This window comes from Enhydra lutris, unplaced genomic scaffold, assembly GCF_002288905.1.
Source record: "Enhydra lutris kenyoni isolate GAN:26980312 unplaced genomic scaffold, ASM228890v2 scaffoldscaffold37, whole genome shotgun sequence".
Taxonomy (NCBI): domain Eukaryota; kingdom Metazoa; phylum Chordata; class Mammalia; order Carnivora; family Mustelidae; genus Enhydra; species Enhydra lutris.
The window spans coordinates 6728979-6744250 of record NW_019154121.1 but is presented as its reverse complement, the minus strand read 5'-3'; the positions used below and the strand labels follow the sequence as shown (position 1 = coordinate 6744250).

Sequence of the window (15272 nt, the reverse complement as noted above, 5' to 3'; positions counted from 1 at the left end):
AAAGGTCACTGTCTGCGGCGTTCCGAGGCTCAGTGTGGGCGTAGTTGCTCACAGTGGGCCCCAGGACCTCAGGAGTGAAGGACCAAAGGGTGGCTGGCTGCCTTCCCTCCCTGCTCTCAGCAGGACAGAGAAAGAGTGAACTGCGTGGACTCTCGAATCAGAAAGCCTGGGCGGGGCTCTCCTTTATGTTCCTGTTCTCTCTGTTCTAGTTCGTAAGTTACCATCCTGTGCTTTGTTCTTCTCATCTCAATAGGCTGATAATGAGACCTGTTTTAGAAGGCAGTTATAAAGGTTAAAATGAGACGCTGAATGCAAAAAGTGCTCAGTAATTGTTAGCTGCAACAGAGAAAATTTATTGGACTTATGTGTGCCATGCTCGGTGCAAGGCTTTTTATTAGGGGCTGTGGGATTCAGATGGTAACAGTAATGGTGATTATAGCTCACACTTGTCCAGTGCTTACTTTGTGCCGGCCTTTATCTATATTATTAAGCCCTCAAGTCCTTTAGCCTTGAGCTAAGTAGTACACAGTCCCAGGAAGTCACGGCCCGTGGTGGCAAATAAGCTGGCTCTGTGACTTCACAGAAGGAAGTCAGGAACAAGTAGATAATTACAGCATCGAATTCTACTCACAGGTGTTTCTCAATGCATACTGGTTCCCATCCCGTCTTTTTCTCTTTTGTGTTCTCATTGCTTGGGACGTGGCCGATCAACAGCATTATCTTTGGAAGCTGAGGATAGGTGGTTTCTGGTATGATCTTGTGAGGAATTGTCTGGTTCTGTTACACTCTTTCCCCCTCATTTCCACTAAGCCCAGATCTGCCTGGTCCAGATCCTTGATCTCACCAAACTGCTGGCAGAGTGGTGGAACTAAGGAATGGATGTTTGCTGTCCTCCCTGCCCATCGTCCATGGTGATGGTCTGTTTATTGAATGTTCAACTGAGTTATTTACAAGGCCAGTGTTCTCCTTAGTAGAAGAGTTCCCCTTTTGAAAAAGTGAGTTCTTTTCTGTTGCCTAACCTTGGCAAACACCCTTTTCTGGCTTTGCCATGCAAGTGACTAGTCTCCATCATGGATGACTTAGGTTGGCATTCAGGAAACACTTCCTTTTTGTCCTAGATCGGAAAAAGAGGAGAAGATAAGCCCACCCTTGACCATGAGTGAGTCCCAAATCCCTGGGTTTAATAAATGTGAAAAGATAGATGCCGTGGCCCATAGTTGCCTGGGCCAAAGGGAGCCCCCAGGCTTCAGACAATAGAGATGCAGGCTCATCTGTGCCCATCTTGGCCCCAAGGAGACATGCCACATCTGTTCCTTGCCTTGGACGAAGTGTGAAGGGAGTACTTGGGGCTGAGAATAGGCATCTGCCTTTGAATGGAGGCCTTGTAACGTGTTTTGCCTCTTGCCAAGGCAACCTCTTTCTATGAAAAATACCCTCTAAGATTTAGCCAGCCTGTAAGAATGCACTTATTCTGTAACAGATATGGGGTTTTTTGGGTCCGTACCTGATAGCCGTTCTTGTAATCTGCGGTGAACACCAGGCCTTCAGAATGGCGCTCAGGGATGTTTCACTCTTGCCGTGGAGTTAGATCTCATACAAACGGGACCACACATAGTCATACGTTTCAGCCTGGAAGGGGGACTCATTCATCAAAATGCAGAAACGTTTTATTTCTAAAGAGATGGGCCTGTAGTTACGTAACAGGTATGGAGAGGGAGGGAGGAGGAGTGGTTTAGCTCACCCCACAGACAGCATTCCTTTCTGACATCCAAGGATGGCTGGAAAGTGGAGCCCACTAAGGAATCAGGAACCAAATTGAGCTCCACGATTCTCCGCCTTGCCTTGGGGAACTTAGATCCTAGCTGTCAGAACAGGAAAAGGAAGGGGCTTTCTGACTGAAGGCACAAGGAAATCTAGTTGGGAAATACCTTCCGAGCTCTGGGGTTCATTACCAAAGCAGGGCCTGTGGCAGGTCACATTGCTGGGATCTGCTGGCTTGCTTCTGAGGTCACCTTTATGAATCTCTGTATCTCCACATAGAGAGGGCTAAAGTGACCCTTGTCACATTTTCTTCTAGAGTACAACACGTGGCTGCCAGGAGGAATCCTGGCTAAGAGAGATGCTTATTGCAAAATGAGTGATACAGAGGCTGACACTGTCCAAAAACATTCCAGCAAATATATACACACACACACACACACACACACACATATATATATATATATTTAAAGATTTTATTTATTTATTTGACAGACAGATCACAAGTAGGCAGAGAGGCAGGCAGAGAGAGAGGAGGAAGCAAGCTCCCTGCCGAGCAGAGAGCCCGATGCGGGACTCCATCCAGGGACCCCGAGATCATGACCCGAGCCGAAGGCAGAGGCTTTAACCCATTGAGCCACCCAGGCGCCCCCCAGCAAATATATTTAAAAGGAAAAGAGAAGGCCAGACGGCCTCCTGGGCAAAGTGGGGGGAGCTCTGAGAGCTTTGGCTACAGCTGGCCACGGGTGATGGGAGGAGACACAAGTGATCATCAGGGATTGGAATAAGTCACAGAGGTCACCCTGTGATACAGAACATGGGGACTTAGGGATGCTGATAATTCTTCAAGCTCTAGTTCCCAGACTGAGACCTAAAAGGTTAGGGAGGTCAACAAGTCCCGAGCCTACAGAGGAGAGGCAGCTGTGGTTAGGGAACCAGCCAGCAAGAACGTCTGTGCTGCTTATCCCTGCAGGAGTTGTTGGTAGGAGCCCTTGGTGGAGGCCGAGAGAAAAATACGGTGATTCTTATGGAACAGGTAACGGAATAGTGAGGTGGGGATTGTTGCGGAGCAGAACGAGAGATGGGAGCTCGTGGTTGCAGATAGAGGAGCTAGTGCCCGGGCTTCATAATGTGGCTAAGATCCACAGAACTCCTCATCCCAGCAGATTAGAACAAAAGACTTGTCTCTTCCCGAAGACTTGCCCATTTCATTGCATGGTATCCCTGTCCATTTGTGCGAAGCCCCAAGTCTAGGAGTGATTTTTAAATTTTCTTCTCCTTTTCTCTCACTGTGCATGGTCTGTCCGATGTCTCCCAAATCCATCCCTAACTGCCCTTCTGCTACAGCCTCGTGAGACTCCCATCGGTTCTCACCGAGACCACAAGCAGCCTCCCTGCAGGGCGCCCTGCTTGCGTTCTTGCCCTGTGCGTCTCATCTCTACACCACCCCCTGGGGCAGCTCCTCCATGGGCATGGACTACACTCTGAGGGCAGGGTTGGCCTTGGCTTACAAAGGCCCTTTCCTCTTGCTCTCTCTGCTCTTACCTTGTCCCGCTTTCGCTGGCCGTGCTTTATATCCATGGGTCTGCCTGTGCTAAGTCCTAATGTGGGCCCCATACACTAGTCAGTTCTGGAATGTTCTTCTGCCTCCTCCTTTACCCTCTTGCCCCAGCCATGGGCTCCTTCTTGTGTGTCTTTCAGACTTCAACTCAGGCACCCACGTCCCCTTCCCTGCCCTCCCAGAATGAACTAGCCATTCACTGCCTCCCATCTCACGACCTGGTTTGAATGGCTCGCCTGTTTCCGTCTCTGAGAACGGAAGCTTCATGAGAGCAGGGCCCTGGTAGACCCCGCCGCCCCAGCAATGCCGATCCAGAGGGAGAACACATTACCTATCAGTGGGTGAGGGCCTGGTCCTGCCATCCTTCGCCAGCACAGAGATGTACGCCGATGGCCTGGGGTCTCGCTGGGGACTTTCTCCTCCCACTGCGTTCCTGGGGTCTGATGCCTGGTCTCTACTTCCCTTGCAGCCGCCCCTGCCAGCTCCCTTTCCCGTCAACGGTGCAGCAGCATAGCCCGATGTCCTCCCAGAACCCCCCGGTCAGCGGGCCGCTGCACTCCGTGTCCTTGCCGCTGCCACTCCCCATGACCCTGGCAGGCCCGCAGCCCCCGCCAGCCGCCTCACCCAGCCAGCAGCTCGGGCCTGATGCCTTTGCCATCGTGGAGCGAGCCCAGCAGATGGTGGAGATACTCACTGAGGAGAACCGGGTGCTTCACCAGGAACTTCAGGGTTACTATGACAATGCCGACAAGCTCCACAAGGTACGTGACTTCCCGACGGAAGGAGAGGGAGAAGCAGGGTCTCTGGGAGCGTCAGAATTTTTTTACCGCTCATCAGGGGTGGACGCTCAGACCACGGGCCGGCAGTGACCCCTTTTTATGCCGGGCGCCGTGCAAAGCTTTAGGGAGACAAATGAATAAGATACAGTGCCTGCCTTGGAGAAGCTTCCAGTCCAAAAGAGGGAGCGTCCTCTGTGCTCATCCCTGCAGTAGAATGTCAGGTACGGGGTGGGGGTGGGGTGGCCCTGGACCCGAGACTCAAGAGTTCAGTCGTATTCCCCTGGGTGGACGGTGTGGAAGAGGGAGCACCAACAGGAGCACAGAGGAATGAGTTGAGAGAGACAGGGTTCTCAGGAACCATGTGATTGCCCCTTGGGGTTCATCAGCTGGGCTCTGCAGAAAGCATCGTGGCCTCAAGGCTGTGGGTGGAGTCCAAGTGACGGCCTGCTGTCCCTCCTTCTATCCGGCACTTGTCCAGCAGGGAGATGCCATGCGAGTCCAGCCTGTGTCCTTACCACGGGACTATTGGAGTGTGGGGCTTTACGCTGAGAGCCACCGTCAGTGGGAGAACTTCCAGCAGGATGAACTGCTGTAGGCAGTGATTTCATGATGTCCCATGTGTCAGGACCTGGAAGGCTTCCGGTTGCACGGGAGAGGTGAGGGGCACAGGCATCAGGATGTGGCAGAGCGGGAGGGCCACAGAGCCCTAGAGTTTCCTTTCTGGAGGCCTGGAGGCCTGTGTGGTGGAAGTGACCTTCTAGGGCTCTGAGTTCCTGTCTCTGTCCTGGACACCCAGGGGCTTTCATGAAGAGGAAAGGTCAGAATAGAAACCCCGCCTGACAACAGGAGCATTGCCATTTGGTCCCATGTGGTGGTTAGTGCTCCCGGCTGGCAGGCCTGAGTAGCATTCCCCTCTTAGCTGGTCTTCTCGCTGGTCAGCGTTTCTGAAGCGGGGGTGCCTCTTCTTTCCTGGCAGTACGTACTGGGAGCAGTGGGCTTGATGGTGCCAATGTTTTCAGGCAGAAACTGCGCCAGCACATTCGTGCAGAGCTTCCGCCCAAAGGGTCTGGAGCTCCCTGGAGTCAAGACCAGACTTGGCTCAGAGACCTCCGGATGCCTTTCCTGGAGGGGAGAGAATGAGAGCCAGAGAGGAATGGGCTGCCTGAAGTTTGCGGCCCCACCCCCACCCTGTTCGGACCCCAGAAGCTGGGAAACAAGCACGCTGTCTTGTGGCCTTGGCTGTAAGTCCCTGCTCAGACTCAGGCTTGCCTCAGACACCTACTGGGGCACGTTCCTTCTAGGCGCAGTCTGCACGTCGGGAAGGAGCTCCCCAGCCCCTCCTGGGAAGTAAGTCGTTCTTTCTCCTCCCTCATGAAGCCCTGTGGCAGAGAGGTCCAGGAGTTAGGCAGACCCACCTGAGGGCAGTTTGGTCCTGGGTCTTTCCACATGGATGTCTTTGAATAGTGGAAGGTGCAGAAGTTGGGAGGTCTTGTTATTCTTGGTTGATTTTTTTTTTTTTTTATTAACATATACTTTTTACTGACCCGTCACGAGCATCGCTGTCTTGATTTCGGTGCACATTTGAAAAACCAAATCAATCTCCCAGGGGCTCAGCTTCCCCACACAGGCAATGATTCTTAATCTCTGGGGTGAAAAGGATTTTGATGATTAAAAAAGGAAAAATCAAAAGCGGTTTCCCGTCTGGAACTCAAACTCCTTCAGTCCCTTGAATATTACAAATGGTTCTATGGTTACTCCACGTCATGAGTCAGTCATATGTCAGGCTGGAATTGCCAGTTTGAACACACAGCTTCTAATGGGGCCCGCTGTGTTCATCACTCGTCCCGAGCTGTTGTCCACAACCAGTACCAAGAGACACAAGGGCTGCCTGAGGCTGTGACATAACCTTTCGCAGCTTGTGTCCCCGAGGTGGGCCTTGTCCCAGGTCCTCTGTATGCATGGGCTGCCCTGCTTGGCCATCTGTCGGGACTGTTGGGTGAGGGGACGAGGACTGTTGGGTGACGGGACAACCTCACTTCTCAGTGAGGATGACCCTGGTTTTGGTGGAGATACATGTGGCTCCCAAGGACGGGCCGCCCTGTGCCAGCAGTAACATCCAATCTGGGATACTCACAGTGTTGGGACCCTCGCAGAGTTTCACTGTGAGGGCAAAACCAGAAATAGATGAATTTTTAATGATAGGCCTTAGCCTACGTATCCTGTGCCAGGAACACAGTGGGAAGGAATGGCTACATGCGGAGCCTGCCAGAGCGCGGCCTATCTAGGAAGACCCTGTTTCCAGAGAGGCACAAGGCGGTGATTCTCACTGTTAGTGTGGGACTGACGGCTGAGGACCCCTGAGAGAGTAGTTGTTTGTCGTTTTTCCTTTCGGCCATGCATTTTGCTTCTCTTTCCTCCCGGTTTCCCTGAAACCTAATTAATGGACAGAGTTTGCAGTGGGACTGGACCACGGGCCTTTGAGGGGTTCGGCCTCAGAAGCTGTCAGGGCCCAGGTGGGCATGTGAAGGGAAAGAGCCAGGTATTTCCCGTTCCCCAGGCTTGCCTGAGTGGAGACCCTGGTCTTTGGTCAGCAAACAGTGGTGGCTCTGATTGGGCTCTCTGCGGCAGAGACGGCAGGCCAGTTTTGTCTTGTGGGTCTCTGGGCTGTGCACGTGAAGGGGCTCAGGGAAGACACTGGTATCTCAAGATCGGAGTAGCTGAGCTTTTCTCTCTCTCTGCTTCTGGTTCTTTCTGGGACAGGGAGTGCTTCTCTGTGGGATCCCAGGGGCTGTGCAGCTTGGCCGGAGAGCTTCCTAATACCGGCCTCAAGGGAAGGCAGGTGCCGTGGAGGCAAACCCGGGGCTGTCTCCATAGGATCGTCCTGGGACTCTGAACTGGCCCGGGTGTTTTCATATCAAAGCCAACCTATCCAGCCTGCCCCTTGCCTTTAGCAAACATCAGGGGAAGCTTCCGTGTTCTGGACGTGGGAGGCAGGTGGTTCCCGTTCTGAAGGAGTGTGCAGTCGAGTCATAGGCTGAAGTGAGACCGAAAATTCTGAAAATGATTCTAGGCCAAGTTCTCACCCCTAGGGATCCTCGCTTCATGTCCCTGAAAGGAGATCATTCATTTTTCACTTGAATGCTTCCAGAGGAGAGAAGCTCCCTCTTACTGGGCCTATTTCTAGAAAACATAGTTTGGAAATTCTCCCATCTGTTGAATCAAAGTCTGTATCCCTTGGACTCGCTCCATTTCGTCACAGCTCTGTCCTCCCTCACACACTGAAGGGGACAAACGTCTCCATCATGACAACGGGAAGCTGCCGTTTCCCACAGGAAGTACCTTGTCCTGGACCGGGACCTTTGCCCTTTCTCAGTGGGTAGCTCCCAGCATGTAACCATACCCCAGTTCCCAATTGTTTTAGGATTTAAAATAGTAAACCGTGCTGCCCTGGGGATCCCACAGTCTCCTTGTATAAAGTGTGCTGAGGGACGCTCTTCCCGTGCAGGAGAGAAGCCACAATCGGGAGCAGTTGACCCGTGCCTGAGTCTGGCTTGAGGAGTTTGTTTGAGGAGTCATTCGTCAGCCTGAGTTTGTGTCGGGGCAGGGTGCAGTGTCAGGGCCATAAGGGCTGTTTCTGCATTCAAAGAGCTAACAGATCAGAGACGTAAAGTACATACGCAGGACAGAATTCCAGCCAGATGAGAGTACTGTGAAATCAGCCCGCGGAAAGTTCCGTGCTCCGTGTCCTGGAGGCAGGCTCCGGGTTGTCCTGGGCTTGAGCCAGCAGCACCAGTTGCCTGGGGGACGCCTCAGTGTCTCTGCTTCTGAGGAATAGGTGACACCCCCTAGCCCGGAAGGGGACTGTCCCCGAGGCATGCCCATTTGCCCGAAAACAATGGCCACCTATATAGAGGAAATTAGCCATTTATAGGCGGTATGTTCTGAAGCCATCTCTTTTGAAAACAAAATTAAAAGGAAGGAACATAATTTGCGGGAGGGCTGTCAACAGGAGTTAGGATGTGCTGTTCTCTCTCCACAGTACCCACAATTCAAGATCTCGTCGGAAGAAACAGAAAGGCCTGTTGAGATGAGGGGACCAGGAAAGGATCAGCTCTGGTGTTAGGAGCCCTTTGGGAAAATAACCTGGTACTGAGGGGTGCCCTCGTGTTCCGCTTCGCCCTGGGGGGCTGCCACTTTTCAGAAGCCCCCACACTGTCCAGCCTCTTCATGGACCTCTTCCCAGTCATGTCTTCCCGTCTCCGTTGTAACCTCTGGGACACTGACCGCATTCTCCCTCCTTCAGTGTGTGACACCCCCGGCTTTCTGTCTTACACACCAGCTCCTCTGTTGCACCTGCTGCGAGGTCTTGACACACCCCCACCCCCAGCGGTGCAAGTCCTCCTTTTGGGTGTAGCTCCTGCCCTCCAGTCTTCCTCTCATCTCTGGACTTCCTGTCATGTCAGAGACACACGCTTCCTTTCGTGGCCCTGTGCCGTGGCTCCCGCACTGTCTTCTGACTAGAATGCAAAGCCCTTTGGTCGTTTCTGCTCGGCAAAGTCCTGTTCATCCTTTGAGGGTTATTGGAAGGAGCATTCTCTCTGAAATCTTTCTGAAAGAAGCCATTCTTACTCCTGCAGAGTGACTTTGTTTAGGCTGTGAGAGCATCCAGAACCACCACACCCCTTATCTTGTTGCCTTGGAGAAGCGCACATGTCTGGGGAGAGGCCAAGGCTAGACTGTGAGCGCACTGAGACCAGAAATGATCGTTACCTCATTCTTTGTCCTTGGCACCCAGACACACAGAAAATGCACGGTCAATACCTGCTCTCTTAGGATGTGTATTACTTACAGGGGTCCCAGAGGGTTCTTTCTGATCTGAGCGGTTGGGGTGCAGGCAGTGAGGGTGCCTGGCTCTTGATGACAGAGCTCTCCCGTAGACCGACCCAAAACACGGTACAGGCCTCTTGGTGCCCAGTGAGGGGCGCTACTTCTTCAACCCTCCCCACTTGGCCTGCAGTCCCAACTCTGAGCAGCAGTTCCTCAAGGTTCCATGCTCCTCTCTCCTGCATTTATGCTATGGAATGGTAAAATGGGAGCTGTTGGGATCTACTTCCAAAAACGTACGGCTGTAGGGGACTCCTCTGTTAGGACAGAGACAGCAACTTGGTATAGATGTAAATATGCCAGCGACAAAAGGCACAGCCCTTGACTTAGTGAAGGGAAGAGAGAACAGTCTTCACCCTGTGTCGTTCAGTTCCTTCACGTGAAGAGGTTTCCTGTGGGGCATTTGTCTATAATTAGATACAAGTCCTGTGTCCTTATGTAGACACGCTCCTAGACTGAGGGGTAAAAATGCCTAACAATGCCTCTCCTTGTATGGATTTTATGTTCCTTGGGGGTTGGGTAGGAGGGTGTCTAGAAGAGCACTGGACTTGGAGTCTGGAAACTGGGTTCTGCAAGGTGGCATCGGGCAGTCCAGCCAGATTTGAGAACCAGTCGTTTCCAGGTTCTGTTGTGGCCCTTCTAGGCCAGAGGGGGTGGGGAATCGATGACACCACCTGTAGACGGTGCCACCGGAGATGTGGAAGGAAGACCCCGCCTTCATGGCCGGCGTGCCCAAGAATCAGTCTAACGGAGGCCCCAGTGTGCGTGCCAGGAATCCCACCTTCATGCCACTTCTTTCTTGCAGTTTGAAAAAGAACTTCAGAGAATTTCAGAAGCCTATGAGAGCCTGGTCAAGTCCACTACCAAGCGGGAATCACTGGACAAGGCGATGAGAAACAAACTGGAAGGGGAGATCCGGAGGCTTCATGACTTCAACAGAGACCTCCGAGGCACGTCTGGCCCCATCCGTGTGTTCCCTGCCCTAGACTCCCCTGGAGCTGGCGGCCTGCTTTCCGGGCCACGCTGTGTCCAGTAATCTTGGGAAGTCCAACCATCTGGGGCAGGGGTGTTCAAAGAGCAGGACTGTTCTTTTCTCCAGTATAGATTGTGGGTTGTGGGTTGCTGCCTTGGGCCTGAGAAGTGGCACCTTCTAGGCACGAGTCCGTGAAAGTGAGGGAGCGTGTGTGCAGCTCCTTCCCTGCTTTTAAGGGTCTGTATCAAACTGACTCCGTAAAATAAAAATAGAACTTCAAAATTGAAAAAAATAATAATAAAATAAAAGTACTTAGCGTGATTTGTGACTCTGCGAAGAAGAATGTTTGAAAAGACCAGTGTTGGATGCCCAGCCCTTCCCACATCAGGCTGAGTCATTTGGTAGCCTTCTTTGAAAGCCATCAGTCAGCTCTCGCTAGATAGAGTATAGAAGACAGAGCTAGACAGCATTCTCTTGGAGGAAAAAGACAAAGCCCCCAGTTGTGAAAAGAGTAGATATATATAAACCCCCTGAAAGTTGGAAGCCACCTGCTGTAGGATGTTGGCAGTCTCCAACGAAGAATGACTTAAGCCATAACATTTTACTTGTCTCTCAGTGAGCTAAGCCACTTTTCAGTTGCCTCGTCAGCGAAAATAACATACTGATGGTCTCCAGTGGCTAGAGCCTACATTTCCCATTACCACAAGTCCTTTTGTCTTGGGAATCACGGACATTCCTTACAGACTTACCAAACTGAATTATTGAATTGAATAAATGAAGATTTACCAAGTGGTTTGAGCAAACGTAGAACTCTCTAGGTAGAATCTCTATCCATTTTGACTTTTCAAAAAAAAATTTGATTTTTAGTTCATTCTTATTTCTGTTTTTGGCTTCCCAGCTGCCCGTAGCAGCACAGGCTAACCGTAGGGCTGGTGGTCAGGGATAGACTAGGACTGGGTCTGAGGCCAAGGACACTTAGCTCCTTTTCAAGGACTTCTGAACAGAGGTTTTCTGGCCTTGCACATAGCTATATGATTCTTCTCAGAACCCGTGCTCCTGCTGCTGACCTCAGATTTTATTTAATTTAATTAATTTATTTATTTGAGAGAGAGAATGAGAGCGAGTAAGCATGAGAAGGGGAAGGTCAGAGGGAGAAGCAGACCCCCCTGCTAAGCAGGGAGCCTGATGTGGGACTCGATCCCGGGACTCTAGGATCATGACCTGAGCTGAAGGCAGTCGCTCAAAACAACTGAGCCACCCGGGCACCCCAACCCCAGATTTTAGAACCTAGTCCTCTCGCCAAGAGGGATTCGGCTTGGGGCTCCTGGCACCCATGTCGTTTCTTGCTGGGCTGGTGACTTTGGGTCTACATGCACATCTTTGTGACCATGTCTTCTGTGTGCATAGATCGCCTGGAGACGGCCAACAGGCAGCTGTCCAGCAGGGAATATGACGGGCACGAAGACAGAGCTGCAGAGGGGCTCTACGCTTCCCAGAGTGAGTCTCCACGTTTCTCTGTCCCATGTTGGTATTCTTAAAAACTGGGGGCCTGAGGAAGGTATCTTGTTAACTTTAAGTAGATTTCTAAGTAGGTGGTTTGCCTCTTGTGTGTTCCATGTCACCTAAAGGCTGCTGGGCCTTGGAGGAGGCCTTCCTAGGTCTGCCAGACATAAAACCAAGGTTTATTTCTCTTATTTCAGCAATGTTTATATTCCGTATTTCTGACCTACAGTTTCTCTCTGTTTCTCTAGAACATCCTCCAAGAAATAGCAAGGTCACAACCTTTCCCTCCACTCACCCCTTTAAATGAGGCACAATTCTTTTCCTCCACGGAGAGGGAAGGAGGTGCCTGGTGGGATCTGGTCCTCCTGGCATGGTTTTGTGCTCCTTAGGGTGAGCTTTTCCTGGCTGCCCCTTGTAGCATTCAGTCACTGAGGGTCCCACCGTGCATCTCCAGGTGTGGCACTCATTTGCAGAAGACACTGAGCCCAGAATAAAATGATCAGTGGCAACCTGGGCCTCTAGATTTATTGGGAGAATATCTTAGTCTTTTTTACCTGAGGCAAATGATAGAAACAAAGGGGTTTTGAGAAACCATTGGTTAGGGTTTGAATCTCTGCAAATCCAGTGTATGTCACAAGTGTAAAAATTCAACTCTTTTTTTTTAAGCTGTTTAGAAAATTGGATTTATTTTTGTATCGTAATTCTCAACAATATCATGAATCGGGTGTTCACAAACTACAGATAGTTGCTTCCAACAACAGAAAGTCACATGTTCAGGTACTGGCTGTCCCTCGTACGATGGTTTTCTGAGGCTTGGCCCCCAAGTACAGCCCTCCATTCTCAAGGCAGGGAAACAATCAGTTCAATTTTCTAATTTCTAAAACTGTTTGGTTGGGTTCAAGCTCCTTGGTTTCCCCAAAATTTATTCATGGTAGCACTCAGTTATTAGTCTCAGTTTTGTGGTTTAAAATTCTGTTTCGGCAAATGGATGCTAATTCCATCGAGGGATTTTGCCATAGAATCCTTGGGTGTCTTGCAAGTGACTTTGCCTTTGTTCCAGATTTATATAAACAGCAGTCAGCATCTTGAATGATTCAGTTTCCTAAACAAATTTGATCTCTTCTTATGGGCACAGTCCACCCACCCCCTCATCCGAGCTTTCTTTCAAAAGAAGAGTCATTTGTACTCTCTGCATTTAGGATTTTAATACCTGGATTTGGGTGCCCATGTGGGTAAGAGGAGGTGACTTGGCAGTTACGTCAGGAATGTCACCCTGCTGGGACTCTGCCTTCCTATGGGGGATATTATTTTGTCACCTAGCTTGAGTCAGGGTGGAAAAGCCAGTTAGTTTCACCTGAGGGGCCTTTGCTCCTGCCTCCCAGCCCAGACTGTGGTGACGGAATAATAAGGTTTGGGGTTGTGTGAGTTGAGAAGTGTTCCTGAAAACGTTAACCTTCTGGCTGAAAGCTAACACATCAATAATACAGGCCAAGAGGGCCTTCCAAGCTTTACAGGGAATGATTTGTTCTGTGCAAACATGCCTCACTGTGTTCCATAGGCATAAACAAGACGGTCCAGAGGCATTTTTCAACAGCTTAAAGGTATCTCAGTGTTGATGTTTAATGTCATTGAATCTAGGCAGGGCATTTGAAGCAGGTTTGCTACCCGTGATGTCTAACAGATTTTTCAGTTCCTAGTCTTTACATGATATTTGTGCCTTTTCCTCTCCTGGTGTGGCAAGAGATGGACTTGAGATGTTATTTCAGTTTGCAAATAGGTTTTCTTCTCAGTGAATTGTAAGAACTCTTTGTTTATTAAAGAAATTAACATGTCCTCTACTGTATATGTTGCAGGTATTTTCCTCAGTTTTTTAATCTTTGATTACAGTGTTCTTTATGTTATAAGAGATATTTTTAAGTAACCATATTTATGCCTTCCAGGCTTTGTATCATGCTTAGAAATGCTTATTGCTCTCCAAGATTATAAAAAAAATATTCACCTATGTTTTCTTCAGATAGGTTTATGATTTCACTGTTCACAAGGCTTATATTTTTGAAACTAGGTTGGGAGGCACAATAGAAGGCAAACTCAGGAGGGATACTAATTAACAGAGATGTTGTTATCTAGACAAGAGAGGTAGATGTCCTGATGTAAGACAGAAGTAGTGATGGAGGGTAGGGGACAGAGTAGGAAGTGACAAAATTAGTAGGACTCAGTGACCAGTTGAGTAATGGCAGTAAAAGAGCCCGAGAAAGGGGTGTGAGTGAGCAACTGGATGGATGGTCACCCTTTACCAATAAAAAGCAGGAAAACCAGGTTGGGATTAGATAATGAGTAAAGGTTTGAGCATGTTGGGTCATCATGCTCTGCGGCCCACAGCGGAGTAAGCAGGTGTAACAGTTGGTGCGAACATACCCAGAAGCTGGCGACGGGAAGGGCCCTCTGTCAGGCTCTGGCATGTGGGCACATGTGGGCAGGCATGAAGTACCACCCCTCTTCATGGTTATTAGTGTGTTCCATTATCTGTGTGTTCTTTTAGAAACTCTATTATTAGAATTCTTTTTAAATACTTGGTAATCATACTTACAAACGTCTAGTACTCAAAAGGAGCCATCCTTTTCAAGGGAACCTTTGGAGATTCTAGCTCTTGGTAAGAGAAAGCAAGACTGCAGACCAAAGAGAAGTGACTTCTCTGGATAACTCAAGCCAAGGAACTAGGGCTATGTCACAAAGTCCCCAGCAGACACCTTGGCTGATGGAAAAGTTGGAGGGAAGGGGAAAGTAGAGACTGGCCCATTTTAATTTTTGTTAGGTATTCATGTTGAATCTAGGAGTCCAGGGCCAAGAGAGCCCAAGGAACTCTTGCAGTGCAAGTGGTCAGTAGGAGTTCTATAAAGCTCTCTCGGGTGGTAATGGAGGGAGACGGTTCTTTCCGGCCTGATCACTAATATCTCTGTTGCCCAGGGTAGTTTGCCTTTGAAGACTGAACTCTCTGCTCTTATGTTGGAGCCTGATGAAGACCTTGGTAGACTGTCGATGTGGTTACTACTTAGCACTGCAGAGTGAAATGAACATTAAACACAGTGATTATTGTGCCCCCCTTGGTCATGAAATTTGTCCATATTGGAAATCGCACTGGGGGTGCCTGGGTGGCTCATTCCATTAAGCATCTGCTTTTGGCTCAGGTCATGATCCCAAGGTCCTGAGATTGAGCCCCACATCAGGCTCCCCACTCAGTGGGGAGCCTGCTTCTCCCTCTGCCCTCTGCCTTCTGCCCCTCCCCCCTGCTTTTGCACACCCTCTCTCTTTCTCGCATGTGTGTGCATGCCCTGCGTCTGTCTCTCAAATAAATAAATAAAATCTTAAAAAATAAAAATAAAAATCACACTGAATTAAGTGCTTAGGGGTTTGATGACTGAGGGTTTTTTTTCCTCTATCACCTCATGGACTTGTGTCACACACTTTAGAGAAATTTGGTTCTATTTTATTTTCTGGGCTTGCTTGTTTATTTTTCTGAATATTTTTGCAATGAAATTGCTCCTGGAAAACGGGGCATCGAGCCAATCCCTGTTTTGTCTGTCTATGTGAAACTGGGGCTTCTTTGTCCTTTAACCTCTAACTTACTGAGATCCCTGGTTTTCCCATCCATTTGTCTCCCACGCACGTGCTCTCGTGTGTATCCTCACACACACACCGACACAGAGCAGAGGTGGGCCGCTGTCCACTAAAGGCAGCGCCCCAGGAATGTCTGTCGTCACTCTTAGCTCTGTCGTCTCAGTGAGTACAACCGCTTTAACTCTTCCTTTCTGAAAAT

At 49.8% G+C, this 15272-nt stretch overlaps 1 protein-coding gene across 1 annotated transcript in view; it reads left to right on the top strand.

The window, feature by feature from the left end:
• The window catches only part of LOC111154520 (angiomotin like 1), a 154510-nt gene that overhangs the window by 105497 nt on the left and 33741 nt on the right, over positions 1 to 15272 (top strand). The window contains exons 7-9 of the mRNA XM_022514175.1: positions 3789 to 4080; positions 9788 to 9932; positions 11363 to 11452. Of these exons, the coding sequence (XP_022369883.1) occupies positions 3789 to 4080; positions 9788 to 9932; positions 11363 to 11452 (527 nt within the window). The remainder of the gene's footprint in view (positions 1 to 3788; positions 4081 to 9787; positions 9933 to 11362; positions 11453 to 15272) is intronic.